This window comes from Balaenoptera acutorostrata, chromosome 1, assembly GCF_949987535.1.
Source record: "Balaenoptera acutorostrata chromosome 1, mBalAcu1.1, whole genome shotgun sequence".
NCBI classification, from domain to species: Eukaryota; Metazoa; Chordata; class Mammalia; order Artiodactyla; family Balaenopteridae; genus Balaenoptera; species Balaenoptera acutorostrata.
In genome coordinates, this window is record NC_080064.1 from 4,437,875 (window position 1) to 4,451,260 (window position 13,386).

General features: G+C 55.2%; 1 protein-coding gene across 3 annotated transcripts in view; it reads left to right on the plus strand.

Annotated features, from left to right (window-relative positions):
• Positions 1–13,386, plus strand: part of KCNAB2 (potassium voltage-gated channel subfamily A regulatory beta subunit 2) — a 97,045-nt gene that overhangs the window by 60,697 nt on the left and 22,962 nt on the right. For all 3 annotated transcript variants that reach the window (XM_057556931.1, XM_057556939.1, XM_007166209.2), the window contains 2 exons: positions 9,550–9,593; positions 10,395–10,432. In XM_057556931.1, the coding sequence (XP_057412914.1) occupies positions 9,550–9,593; positions 10,395–10,432 (82 nt within the window). The remainder of the gene's footprint in view (positions 1–9,549; positions 9,594–10,394; positions 10,433–13,386) is intronic.

A 13,386-nucleotide genomic window follows, 5' to 3' on the forward strand; every position in this document is an offset into this window, starting at 1 on the left:
GATGTTTGCAAGGATCATCCGTGTCGTAGAATGCATCAGTACTTCATTCCTTGGTATGGCTGAATAACATTCTACTATACGGCTATAGACCACATTTTTTTTATCCATTCGTCAGTTGATGGACATTTGGATTGCTTCCACTTCAGGGCTGTGATGAGTAATGCTGCTGTGGACATTTGTGTTCAAGTCTTTGTGTGGGCGTATGTTTTTAGTTCTCTGGGTACATACCTAGGAGTGGAATTGCTGGATTGGGGGGTGAGGCAGGTGACCTTTTACACACTGTGGTGACTAAGTCTTCGTGGATCTCGCTTAAAGCTTAAAGCACACCATCCGGTTAAGAGCAATGCCGGAGGAATAGCAAGATACCAGGCCTTGTAGGATCTGACAGCTTGCCAGAGCACAGAGAACAGTAGAAGGTGGAATGAAGTAGGGGATTTCCACATCCTCTCAGCCAGTGCACAGCACCACTCAAAGCTCTTGATAAAAACACAGCTTCCCAGGCCCAGCCCCAGAGCTACCGATTCAGTAGCTGTGGTTGGGGCCCAGGAATCTGCATTTGCAACAAGCTCCTCTAGCATCCTGGCCAGGGGTTGAGCATCCCTGCCGTGGACATGAGCTCCACAAGCCTGGGGAGGAGCCAAAGGCAGAGTCTTTGCCACCTGCAGCCTCTTTGGCAGGCCTGTGGGCTTCCTGAGGGCCAGGACCTGTTGTCTTTAAGTGCGAGGTTCAGCAGGTGGAAGGGCCAGCACTGCAGGCTGTCCTTCCTCCTTCCCATCCCCCCACCCACCCAAGGGGCTCAGGGAGGGCCCCACCCTACCCTGAGCTCAGGGGCCCAGGCCAGCCAGGCCCCGAGGTTTTTACGGGCAGGTGGAAGAGGAAGGCAGAGCCGGCCTGTGGGTCCTGAGGGGCCCCACTGGCCTCCACAGGTAGCGTCTGTGACCTGCCAGGGCCCCCTGGGCAAAGGCACCAGCTCTGCCCTCCCCAGGCCTCTATCCCCAGGTCCAGGTCCCCACCTCAGGGGTGGTTCCTGCTGCCGAGTCAGGCCACGGGGAGGACAGAAGGGGTATTCTTACTGGTGGGGATGGGGGAGGGTCTCACACAGGGGTCTATCCTGACTCCACGGCCAGAAAGCCACTCCTTTCTGCTGAGGGACCGTGGGAGTGCTTCCCAAGGACCAGCTGTGTGAGTGCTTTGCAGGCGTGATCTGGCCATGCCTTTGTGACCTGCGTTGGACACAAGAGCACTGAGGCTCGGAGAGGGGGTCACTTGCCCAAGGCTGCCCAGCTCAGGAGCGGGGAGGCTGGGACTGGAACAAGGTTTTATTCTTAACTTTTGTGTCAGAAAGGCGGGGCCAGAGCTGAGAGCAAGTCCAGCCACCATCTACCGTGAACATCTCTGGGTGGATTCCTCTCTGGGTCCCGTCAGAGCATAGGGTGGGCAGCCAGCAGGCGTGGAAGGTTCCTGCAGAGCCAGGCTGGGAGGGGCAGCATGGTCCTCAGGCCAGCCACCTTGTTCTGTCAGTGGATACCCAGGGACCCAGAGAAAGCAGGACACCCGCCTGGGATCACACAGTGAATTAGCAGCAGAGCCTGAGCTAGACCCCTGACCACCTGCCTCCCATCCACCACGCTTTCTCAGCCCTTCCCGCAGGGCAAGATGAGATCCAAAAGGCAGCTTTGGCCAGGGCCACCCTGCAGAGTGAGAGTGGCCTGCTCGGGGTCAGAGGGAAAAGCCAGCCCTTCCTGCCGACGGGGGCATCTCTCTGGGTTTCAGGAAACCTGTGAGCTTTGTTCTGTCTTCATCCTGATCCCATGAGTGTGGGAAAGGGGGATGGGGTAAAGCAGGGGGATCTTCATTCATCAGTTCATTCACCCATTCATCCATCCATTCATTCATTCATTCACGCCAGAAGTATTTATTGAGCATGTGCCAAGAGCTAAGTATTGTGCGGAGTGCTGGAGCTTCTGAGGTCTCTGGTCCCTGGACCCCGGGCTTCTTTCCTAACATCACCTGCGTCATTACCATCTAGACAGAATGGTCCTCTCTCCTCCAGATTTCTGGTGATCTGACTGCTTGTGCTGAACCCTGGTGGCAGCCCCACCTTCCTGGGTGAGAACCACCAGGGGACAGAGCTGGCCAGGCCAGCTGGCTGCACCCTCAGCTGTCCACCTGGCTGCAGTGCCTGCCTCGTCCGGTCCTGGCTGAGCAGCTGTTAGCCTGGAGCCCCAGCGCCGACCTCCCGGGGATCAGCCAGGGCGATCGGGGCGGCTTGTGCATCCGCTTCATTAATAATGAATCACCTCCTGCACCTCCCATGCCTCTCGCCGGTCACCTCGTTAACTTGGTGGGAGTCCCAAGAGCCACAGTGCGCAGAGCCGGGGGTGGACGCCAGGCTCCCTCCAGGAGACTCGGGGAAGCCTGGAGAAGCAGCTGCTCCCCGAACCCCTGGGCTGCCACCCTGATGGGAGGCGCCCTCCCTCCTCCTCCTGCTGTCAGGGGACAGCGGTGTCGCTCATTGGTCGTGAGGTGCTGGCAGCCCAGCCCTGCCGAACACAGCTGGGCTGGGGGCTCGGGCGGACAGAGCCGGACCAGGGTGGGGCAGAGGAAGGACCCGCCGAGAAGGGAGAGGGAATGGCATCTTCCCCACTCCTCGATTTCTGAGTTCTATCTGATCAGGTCTTTTCCAGCACATTTCTGGAAATTTCACCCCCTTCCCCCGGAGAGCGCACAGGCTTTTTCTACGTCAGAAATCTGCACTCCTGAAGCAACGCCTGGTGGCTTCTTCACCTTCTGGGATAAAGTCTTGTCCCAGGCGGAGCAGGGCTTCCAGGGGCAGGTGACTTCGGAGCCCGGAAGGAGGGGGGACGTGGCCAGGAGCTGAGCACCGGAAACATGCAGGTGTCCTTCGTGTGCTCGGAGCACGGCCTCAAGGGCCGGGGCCCCGAGGAGAGGCTGGGCCGGCCGGCAGCCAGCAGCCCCAGCCTGGGCACCCGCAGCCACTTCCGCGCGGTGGCCATGGTGGCCCGGAGCCTGGGACAGCTGTCGGTGCAGAGCCTCCTGAGCACAGGCGAGGCCAGCGTGATGCAGCCCGGGATGAAGTATAGGTACGCGGCGCGGGGCGGCTGTGCGGGGCGGGGGCTGCCCTCCCACCCCCATCTGGGGGAGCTTTGCAGATGGCGGGAGAAATAAAATCGAGGCTCAGGGTCAGGCGCCCGTTTCTTCCCGACTGCAGTGGATGATGTTGCCTTTCTTTCCTTCTGCCCGTTTGTTTCCTTTCTTGGGAGGGGTCACTATAGCTGGGCCCCACCCATATTGGACTCCAGGTAAAGCTTCCTCTTTCTGGGAACCCCGGGGCACCGGCCACAGACCCCTGCCCTCCCCCTGGGCACACAGGCCCCAAAGATGCCCCGTGGGTGGTCTGATGCCTTTGCAGCTAAGCCGCCTTGACAAACCTCAGTTTAGTAGTCAGGGATACTGGGCGAACCATGTGATGGAGTTAAATCTTCCCACCGAAAGTGAGCCCGACCCCAGGCCTGGGCTCCTCTACAGGCAGGGCTAATGCTCCACAGGGCACAGAGCAGCAGCTGGAGTTCCCTGCTAAGGGCTCAATCCAGGCTGCTGTGTGTCCCTCTGCTTCGGCCCAGTCCCCACCTACTCTGGGTGCGCTCGCCGTGACTGGTACGTGGAGAGCGTGCAAAGCACCAGTGTCAGGGGGCAGGGGCCTTCCTGCTGTTCCTTGCATGCCCCCCTTGCCCCATCCAGGGCCTGGCTCGGGTGGCCGGTGGATGTACCCGCGTGGAAAAGGAGGGCTGGCTTTGTACCAAGGGTCCGCGAGGGCAGGGTTGTGGGTCACCAGGCTGGAGGTCTAGCCCTTCTCACTCATGAGTTTCTCTTCACTTAGAGCCTTTAGCGCTTCCAGAATGGTATTACTGGGGAAAGGGGGGTTCTTACAACAAACCGTCTGCATGAGCTGGAAAAGCTAAGTTAGGTCCCTGGTTCCCAGCCCTGCTCTCAGTGACTCAAATCTCACAGGCCACCAGCCTCAGAAAAAGCCACAGAAGAGTCTGGTTGTGTTTGAGGAGAATGCCTGGGTTTCTAGCTGGTGTTGGTGCCGACTTGAAAAGTATTGAGAGAATGGATCTTTAACAACTGAGCAGTGTGGCTTAAAACAAAACCAGTGCCCGGAAGTTGGACCTCATGTGAAGGAGCCGTGTCCTAAGTCCCAGGTGTCCTTGAGACGAATTCTGGAATAACTGGGTCCTTCTGCGTCTCCACCCGTATCCTTTCCTTCCCTGGTCCTTGGGGGACATTTGATGTTCTTTTATGGGCGTCTGGGGTACAAGGCTTTTGTTCCCATTCTCTAAATTCAGTGAGGACAGTCCAGAGCAGAATTCTCTCTTCTAGAAGCTCTGGTGGTTTATATCTTTTGTTCAGTGGGAATCAAAGGCTAGGAGTAAACAGAATCTATTTTTTAGTATAGATTCGTGTTATCCGCTGGGACTTTTAAGTCAGTCCTAGGATATCAAAGGAGTTAGTACAAGTGAGACCATTTCCAAAAATACGAAGCACTCTGTAAATGGAAAATGTGGCTATTGACATGATTCCCTCCCAAGCTCCTAAGATCCACTGAGGATTAGATATGTCAAAGAGCCTGAGGGCTTAAGATTACTGCGTCTGTGTGTGTGCACCAGTGTGTGTGCACCTGTGAGTGTGCATCTCTGTGTGCATCTGTGTGTGTGCACCTGTGTGAGTGCCCATCTCCGTGCGTGCGTCTCCATGTGTGCACCTGTGAGTGCACATCTCTCTGTGCGTCTGTGTGTGTGCATCTGTGTGTGCGCAGCTCTCCATGTGTACGTCTGTGTGTGCGCATCTCTCTCTGTGTGCATCTGTGTGTGTGCACCTGTGTGTGAGTGTGCATCTCCATGTGTGCGTCTCCGTGTGTGCACCTGTGAGTGTGCATCTCTCCGTGTGTACATCTGTGTGTGCATCTCTCCGTGTGTGCATCTGTGTGTACACCTGTGTGTGTGTGCATCTCTCCATGTGCGCGTCTCTGTGTGTGCACCTGTGAGTGCGCATCTCTCTGTGTGTGCATCTGTGTGTGCACCTGTGTGTGTGCACATCTCCGTGTGTGCGTCTGTGTGTGAGTGCATGCATGTGCACGTGTGTGCGTGTGGCACATGTGGAGGCAGGGAGGGCAAGACAGGCAGTAAAGGGAGGTGCTCGTTGGGCCAGAGAGTTTGCAGTCTGAGGATATGGGTTCAGATCCCAGCCCCAGCTCCTCCACACTGGGGGGCCCCCGCCAGTCCTTACACATGGCAGGGCCTGGGGAGCTTTTCTTGGCAGCGGCAGGAGGAAGGTGGGTTCATTTCCCTGTAGGATGTGTAGTCTCATACCAGCTGAAATGGGAGCCAGAATCCAAACCACTGGATCCCCTCGCTGAGCATGAGGTGCCTGCCTTGGGGTGCCTGTCTCATGGGATCGCTCCATACTGACTGTCCCAGGGCCACAGCCAGGGTGCACGCAGGTAGGGGCTGCAGGGGACCTGATCCAGATCTGCCCCAATTCTGACCACCTCCTTCAGAAGCTGGCCCTTCACAGTGACGCTGAAGGTGTGTGGCCTGCACCAGGGTGCCACATTCTTGCCAGGGGTGCTCAGTGCGGGGGAAGGGGTACACCAAGCCCCGTGAGCAAGAAGAGGGACCAGCATTTGATCCTGAGGGTCTGGCCCCAGGGCCTGGACTTCTCAGCCCCACGTTACACCAACAAGCACCCCTGGGACCCTGCAGCTGCTGGCTACAATCTGATAGCAAAGACCTGGAAGTCCAGGCCTGTCCTTAGGGAGCCTGGAGCCTGGGGGCTGAAAACAGATAATCCCCCGCAGGGTGACAACCAACCAGAAAACGCCCTGGCAACCCTGTCCATCAAGCCAGCCCATCAAGACCCCGTTGCTTTCCATCACCTGATCATATTTTTGTCCTCGCCCAGATGGCTGAAGTTAAAGGCCCTGAACAGCTATATTGACAGGATTTGTAATTGCCCGGAGTCTGAGGTGCAGTGTTTAGGGGTGCAGCGCGTCGGGGGGCTGCATGATGGGCGTCAACTGTCTTCCTCCAGCAAAGGTTAAATCCCTGAGTCCTCATTAGCCATTTTTCCAGACCCCAGGAGGGACATGAGGCAAATTAATAAAGACTAACGTTGTTGGGGTTGAGAGATTTAGCCAACTATTTTATCATGATGTCAGGTTTTAATTAGGGGAGGAAAAGCTGTAGGAAACGATCTTCGCGTGTTGAAAGTTTCGAGTGGCAGTGTGTCACCAGGCCTGGTCCACCCGAGGCTGTGATCTGTTGAGCTCGCCCCACCCCCACCGAGCTGCCGTATTTCTAAAGCTCCTAGCCCTGAGATACCCTGTCCCTTCTCGTTCCTTCTCCCGAGGCCTGGCAGCGGATGGCAGAACTAATACCATCATTTTAACAGGGAAACAACTTGAGCGGGGTAATTGCAGCATCGCTTGGTGTCCTAGTTTTGCTAAATTATTCCTGTGGGCGGTGGGAGGGGCAGCAGCTGCATCGCCGAACACCCTGCGTCCGTCCGAGGAAACTCGGAGCCCCTTCTGGTGGGCGAGGGGTGTCACCTCTCTTCAGGCACAGACACAGGCGGGCTCAGCCTGCTGTCCTGTGTCCTCACCTGTCTGCTGCTAAAGCTGCCCATCCCCTGAACACGCAGCACGTGCCAGCACTTGTTTCCACGGTGACGAAGGGCAGTTGCAGGAGGACATGCCTAGAACTTGACCTTCAGCAGAGCCTCGCCAGGAAATTGCTCCCCCACCATCACGCATGGGGGTGGTTTTGCAGAGGCAGGGGCTCAGCCTCCCTTCTGGCACCAGATTTATCTAGACCACGTACCCAGGCCTTCGAATGCCCGGGCATTGCAAACAAGGTTCTGAAGGTTTTTGTGTCTGTGAGCATTTCCAGGCAAGGAGCGTCTCAAAGGGGTCTGTGACCCCAAAATTTTTAAGACCGCTGATTACAACTTTTAGTCCTTTTTGCTCCATTACCAGACTGCTCATAAGCAACGTTCGAATTTCTCACCACAAGCATTTTCTAGCCAGTGTGAGAAAATCTACCTAATCTGCTAAATGGAGCTGGCCTGATGCAGGGTCTATTGGTGATGCCATTATGCTTTTCTTTCTTTCTTTTTTAATTCCTTTTTAATTCCAATTTCCTTATACACAAGAATACACAAGTTTACTCTCTACTTAGCAAGCGACATCAATCCAAGCATGATTTAAACTTTATAAGAAAACTTTTGAAGAATGTGTTTGACTACTCAGCCCTTGAATTTCATGCACATTGTATTTGAAATCTCTCATAGCAAATCTGAAGCTAAATCAAGAATATTCTAGAATATTCAAGAATTTTCCCAGTTTTTTTTTTTTGAGATATAATTGACGCATAACATTGTGTAAGTTTAAGGTACAACATAACGGGGCTGATACATTTACCTGTTGTGAAACAATCACCACAGACAGTTTAGTTAACATTCCATCACCTCACATAGTTACAAATCGTGCCTCTTTCTAGGGTCACAAACCAAGTGTCTCTGGGCCAGGATACGCAAGCAATGCTGAGGGCACTAGTAGAGTATTTCACTGATTTATAGCGGGAAAAAAAACAAGGGGAAACTTCAGTTCCCTTTTTAACACAGTAACATTTAAAGCCTGTTGGATTTGTCCGTTGTTGTTTCTCGTGTAAGGAAAAGGCTGCTGTCCCCCGTTCTGTGCTCTCTGTGACCCTGTGCCCCAGGCACATGTGTTATCCCATTTCATCCTCATGGCCACCCTCTGAGAGTGGCAGCATCTCGAGCCCATTCTACAGATGAGCCCACCAAGGCATCAGGCGGTTACATGACATGCCCAGGGGCAGGCATACAGCCAGGAAGGTCGAAGCAGAATTTGAACTCCAGCTTCAGAGCCTCTGCTTGTAGCCACTGCCGATCTGCTCCCCTCCCTGAAAAAGAAACCAGCTGTGATTATGTCCTCAGGGAAAAATCCCAGCATTCCCTGTAGGAACAGTGGGCCGGTGGCTGGGCTGGTTTTAATGGGAAATTTAACAAGAAAGCTGGGCAATTTAGAACTACTTAAATTTGGTGACAAACTGTTATCAAACCGCTTACAAGTTTATTCTATCCACCCCCGACCAACGACCACCTGTAATGTGGGCAGGGTCCAGGGATCTTGTAACCAGGGAAACCCAGGCTGCAGAAGGTCATAGCAGGCCCATGTCAGAGAAGGGCAGGTCCCGCTCAGCCCCACACCTGCTTCCCAGGGGCCACATAGGGTAGAAAAACAGGACACAGCAGCCACTGAAGTTAGAAATGCCAGACGGCCCTAGGGAAGGAGGCTGGGGTTCACCCACTGCAGCTCTCACAGCTCTCTGGCTTCCCACTGCCTAGAAGGGTATCGCACCCCGGGCTGGTCCCAGGACCGGGATGCCAGCAGTGGGATCTCGCGAGGGAAGTGGGCTCCCGCTCTGCCACTTGTCAGCCTCACCATCCGGGCAGCTCCCACAAAGGGCCAGGGCTGCGGGAGCCTGCCGCTGCGGCAGGGAGCATGTTCTCAGAGCCTGCGTGAAACCCCAGCTCCTCTGCTCCCAGGCAGGTCCAGTGTGCTCTTCTGTAAAATGGGAACATCAGGAAAAGGGAAGCACCTGCCCGACAGCTGTCAGGGGATCAGTGACACCCGGCCTGTTGCTGCCCTGCAGGCTCCCAGGCAGCCTGTGCAGGACGGACAGGCCAGGACGGACTGGCATCCTCAGCAGGGCACTGCTGCCCTCCATGACCTCCTGAGGACATTAATGACAGCCTGCCGCTCACCCACGTGGACCCCAGCATGTGCCCCATCTGGCAGGCGCCTCAGCGGGCCTGTGATGGAGCCCTGGACAGTCAGCGCAGCTGTGGCCCCTGGGTCTGATCAGGACGTGTGCTGCCCGGGGATCTTGGCTCTCGCCCTCCTGAGCGTTCCTGGCTAGGGGTCAGGCCTGCTGTGGGCACCAGTGCCCTTCAACAGGGCTCTCATCTCCCCCCACTTCCTCCTGCAGAGAGACAGGGCCCAGGGCTGTGTGGCCCAGGTGATGTGGGACTAATTTCTTCTCCACTCCTCGGAGAGAAGGAGTAAAGATACACAAAACCGCAGACGTGACACTAAAGAAATGGAAAGAGAAGCTTCTTACAAGAGGACACCCTGCATCCGGGGCCACAAGGCCTGAACCAATCTTGTTTCAGCCCATGGAATAAGATGGGGTCCATTCCATGTTCTCTCCCCGAGGTGGCTCCCAGGGCCCTGCCGTGGTCACAGCGTGGGCTGTCCCAGCAACGTGGCTCTGCCCTGGTGGGCCCTTTACCCCCAGGGTGGGCGAGCAGCAGGCCTCTCTCCAAAGGACCCCTTACCTTCAGAGCCTCAAAAGAGGTGGGTGGGCGGTTCGGGAGGCTGGGCAGTAGAAACAATGGGTTCTGCCCTGGCCACTGAGAACTCACGCCACGTTTGTCTTCCAGGAACCTGGGCAAGTCGGGCCTCCGGGTCTCCTGCCTGGGGCTCGGTGAGTGTGGGGTCCTCTTGGTCCCGTGGTGCGCAAGGAAGCGGGGGTGGCAGGAAGGCTGGGGGGTGGGGGAGGGAGCTGTACCCAGAGCCAGGATTGGGGGGGGGGGAGGGAAGAGGCTCGGTTGCCGTGGTAACCAAGAGGCAGTGGGGGAGGGGCCTACGAGAGGGAGTAGAACAGAGATGCAGCCTTAGCAGGGGAAGTGAGGTGAGTACCAGGGCCCTCTGCACACACAGCCCACTGCCCAGCAGCAGAAAATCAGGCAAGCCCCCTGCCCCCGGGTACCAGCATCTTCTTTCCTTACGTGACAAGAGTCCCTCATGAAGGGCAGTCAGATTTTGCCCTTTTTCTTCTTTTGCCAGATATGAGCTCTGTTCCCAGAACACGCTGTCTCTCCACCTCCACGGTGCACACGTACACACACGCACACACACACCGCCCAGCAAGCGCGAGGGCACGGCTGTCAGCCCTGCACATCTTCAGGGAGACAGCCCCGGTCCCACTGCCCGCGGCGTGTCCCTGGAATAGGAGCTGCGGCGGCTTGAGCGCCAACGAGCGCATCAAAGCCCTGCAGCCAGCTGCCTGCTCTGGGCACTTACTGTACCCTTTGTTCCTTGGCTCCAAGAGAGAGAGACATGCCCCGAAAGCCAGGTGTCCACGCGTGCCAAGCACACGCTCCCGCAGCGCGGCGCGGCGGCCTGTGGCTGGCCCCTGCGCCCTGCAGCCCGAGGTCCAAGCTCCCTGGGGAGAACTGGGCTGCCGGGGCCATTCTCTGACTTGAGCCTGTGTCTCTCCTATCAGGAACATGGGTGACCTTTGGAGGCCAGATCACCGACGAGGTAAGATGGGCTCCCTCGTTCCCCCAGGCCCCGGGGAGGGCCGCCCATGCCCAGGCACGTGGTAAAGTATGCGAAATGCACCAGGTAGCCAGTGCTCAGGGCAGCCTCCTTGGCTCCCCTCTTACTGTTTCTCCAGGGTGCCCTGGGGGACAACAGGAAGGGTGAGCGCCGCAGTGGCGCCAACACCCAGCAGCTGGGTGCACTGGGGCTTCAGCAAGTCCCTGAAAGTCCCAGAAATCAGGTTCCTCACCTGCATAGTACCTATCCCACGGTTAGCCAGAGGAATTCAGGGAGAGCACATTTTCCAAATCATCAAGCCCGATGCAATTCTTTGCCACTCCTACAGAGGATGCCCACGTGAATTTGAAACATCAGTAAATATCTGTTGAGGTCATTTAGAATGCAGATCCTGGAAATTTTGCTGCAAACCAAAGACCGAGTAGATGAACGTTTGACCAAGCTCCTAACTGCGCGTGCCCCATAGCCATCGTTAATGGGATGCACTGCCGTGGGATGTACTTGCTGGGGCTTCTCTCTCCACAACTGGGATTCAGTGCAGCCAGCGTCTGTCCTGGAGAAGACAGTGTTCCCAGGCTGGTGTGCACTTCTGGGCAGGGAGTGAATATTGTGGAAGTGGGAACAGCGGTTTTGCTCAGAGAGCTCTGAACCTCTGCACAAGAAGCTGTCTTCATGTCTGCTCTACTTCCTATTGGAAAGATTGCATTTAAAAATGAATAAGTGAGTTCACTTGAGACCTTGTAACTGTGATTGCTCAGTTATTTTTCAAAGGGAAAGCTTGGCTTCCATCAAAATCTAGATGCATTTAATTTGCATTCTTGTTCCTTTTTCTTTCATGACAGTAGCTGTCGTAGAACTATTTGCCCTGGCTTTAGGTTCTGGGGGCTATCTCAGGTAAAGTCGGGAGTTTTTAAGATGCAGGGAATTGTTTCACCTTCAGCCACCAGATTGGTTCCAAGCACTTAGGAGGTTGGAGCCCCGGAGCCCACGTGGTCTACCCCAAATAAGTGGTGTCTAATTCGCCTGTTACCCTTTCGATGTGGAAGAATTCTGTGGAGGATGTGACTTCATTTCCTAATGGCATTAGCTACGCTGTGTGCATTGTCCTTGTGGGAAAGATATAGAGAAGTGGCCGGATGGTAACCGTCCAATTAGGTGACTTTTTCACCAACAGATCCATTGCACCCAAAGAGTATTGATTAAGGATCCAATGACAGCCACAGCTGGCTCTGGCCTCCACCATGGCTCCATCAGGGACATGGTGACATGTATGAAGATGATGGAAGTCGTTTCCAGATGACACAAAGCTGGGAGGACGGCGGATACAATACATGACAGATTCAGGGTTCTAAAAGGTCCTGGCAGGTGAAAGTGATTGAGTGAAAGAGCCAGCGGAATTTTCCTATTAAACCCTACGGTTAGTATCCCAAACAATCAACACATCAAGTCTGAGGGGCCCACCTCTCCACGGGTCAGGGGAAGAATGCCTGGATTTTATTCTTCGGCTGGCTGCCTGGTCTGCACCAGCGGGGTTGGCGCCACAGGAAGCAAGGACCCTCCTGGGCTGCAGAGGAACACGCGTGCTGCCCAAACCCAGAGCGGCCCCAGGCCGGGGCTTCACTCCGGCTGGGTGACCCCACCCGGAACACCGTGTTCCTTGCTAACTTCATGTCCAAAGGAAGGCGTTTGGCATGCCACAGAATCCAGACACACAGTCCTGTTTCTAGAGTTACCTCCTGTGTGCAAGATGCCACGCCCAGATGCCAGAGAGACACAGAAACAAGGAACTGGCGGGTTTACTATGGCAAAGTGGCGTTCCCCGGCAGGACTCAGGAAATGTCAGTAAGTGATGTCCTGGGGGCCAAATCTGGTCCCCAGCCTGGTTTTTTGTGTTTGGTTTTTGTTTTTGTTTTTTCTTTCTTAAATATATGAAACGTAAAATTTGCCATTTTAACCACTTTTCTTGTGGATAAAATAAGCATAACATAAAATGTACCATGTTAACCATTTTTTAAATATACAGTTCAGCGGCGTTAAGTACATTAACTTTGCTGTGCAACCATCACCACAGTCTATTTCCAGCATTTTTCATCACCCCAAACAGAAACTCTGTACCCATTAAGCAATAACCCCCCAGCCCCAGCTAACCTCTCATCCACTCTCTGCCTCTATGAATTCCACAGCCCGTTTTTGTAAATAAAGTTTTATTGGCAGGCAGCCACGCCAGTTCGTTTACATATGGTCTGTGGCTGCTTTCATGCTGTGAGGGCAGAGTGGAGTGGTTGCCACAGAGACCATCTGCAAAGCCTAAAATAGTTACCCTCTGGCCCTTTACAGAAAAGGGTTGCCGTCCCCGGTCCTGTGGGGTCACAGCGGCATCTGCAAATATCTGTGGGTTGTCGTCCCAGGGAGGGAGGCTTCTGTGGGCTGGGCAGGGACACGGGGAGCAGACAGAGTTAGTAAACCTCAGATCACGTGGCCAAGTACCGGAGCTGCCCCGGACAGAATCAGGTTTCCAAACTCCGGTTCAGTGCCCTTTCTGTGACCTCACACAGCTGCTCAGGTGGAAAACTCCCCCTCGGGCACGTGTTCCCAGCAGCCTGGGCAATAAGAGTTTAATAAGAATAGTGGCTGAACTTTACATTTATCATGGCTCTGAATCCTCTATCAACCCAAGGAGGTAGGTGTTTTATTATCCATTCCGTGGAAGCAGAGCCTCAAGACTGAGCAGGTGCCCAAGGTCACACCTGGAGAGGGATGAAGAGGGGTCCTCCCTGAGCTCCACGCCTCAGAGCCTACAGCCAGCTCTCAGCTCTGGGGAACCGTGCGGGGGCAGGATGGCCTCCCTGTCCCCTGGGAGGGGGTGACAGGAGGTGGCCCACATGTCCTCTGAGGTTCCTTCTGCCTCCAGCCTCTGGGACTCTTGACACTGGAAA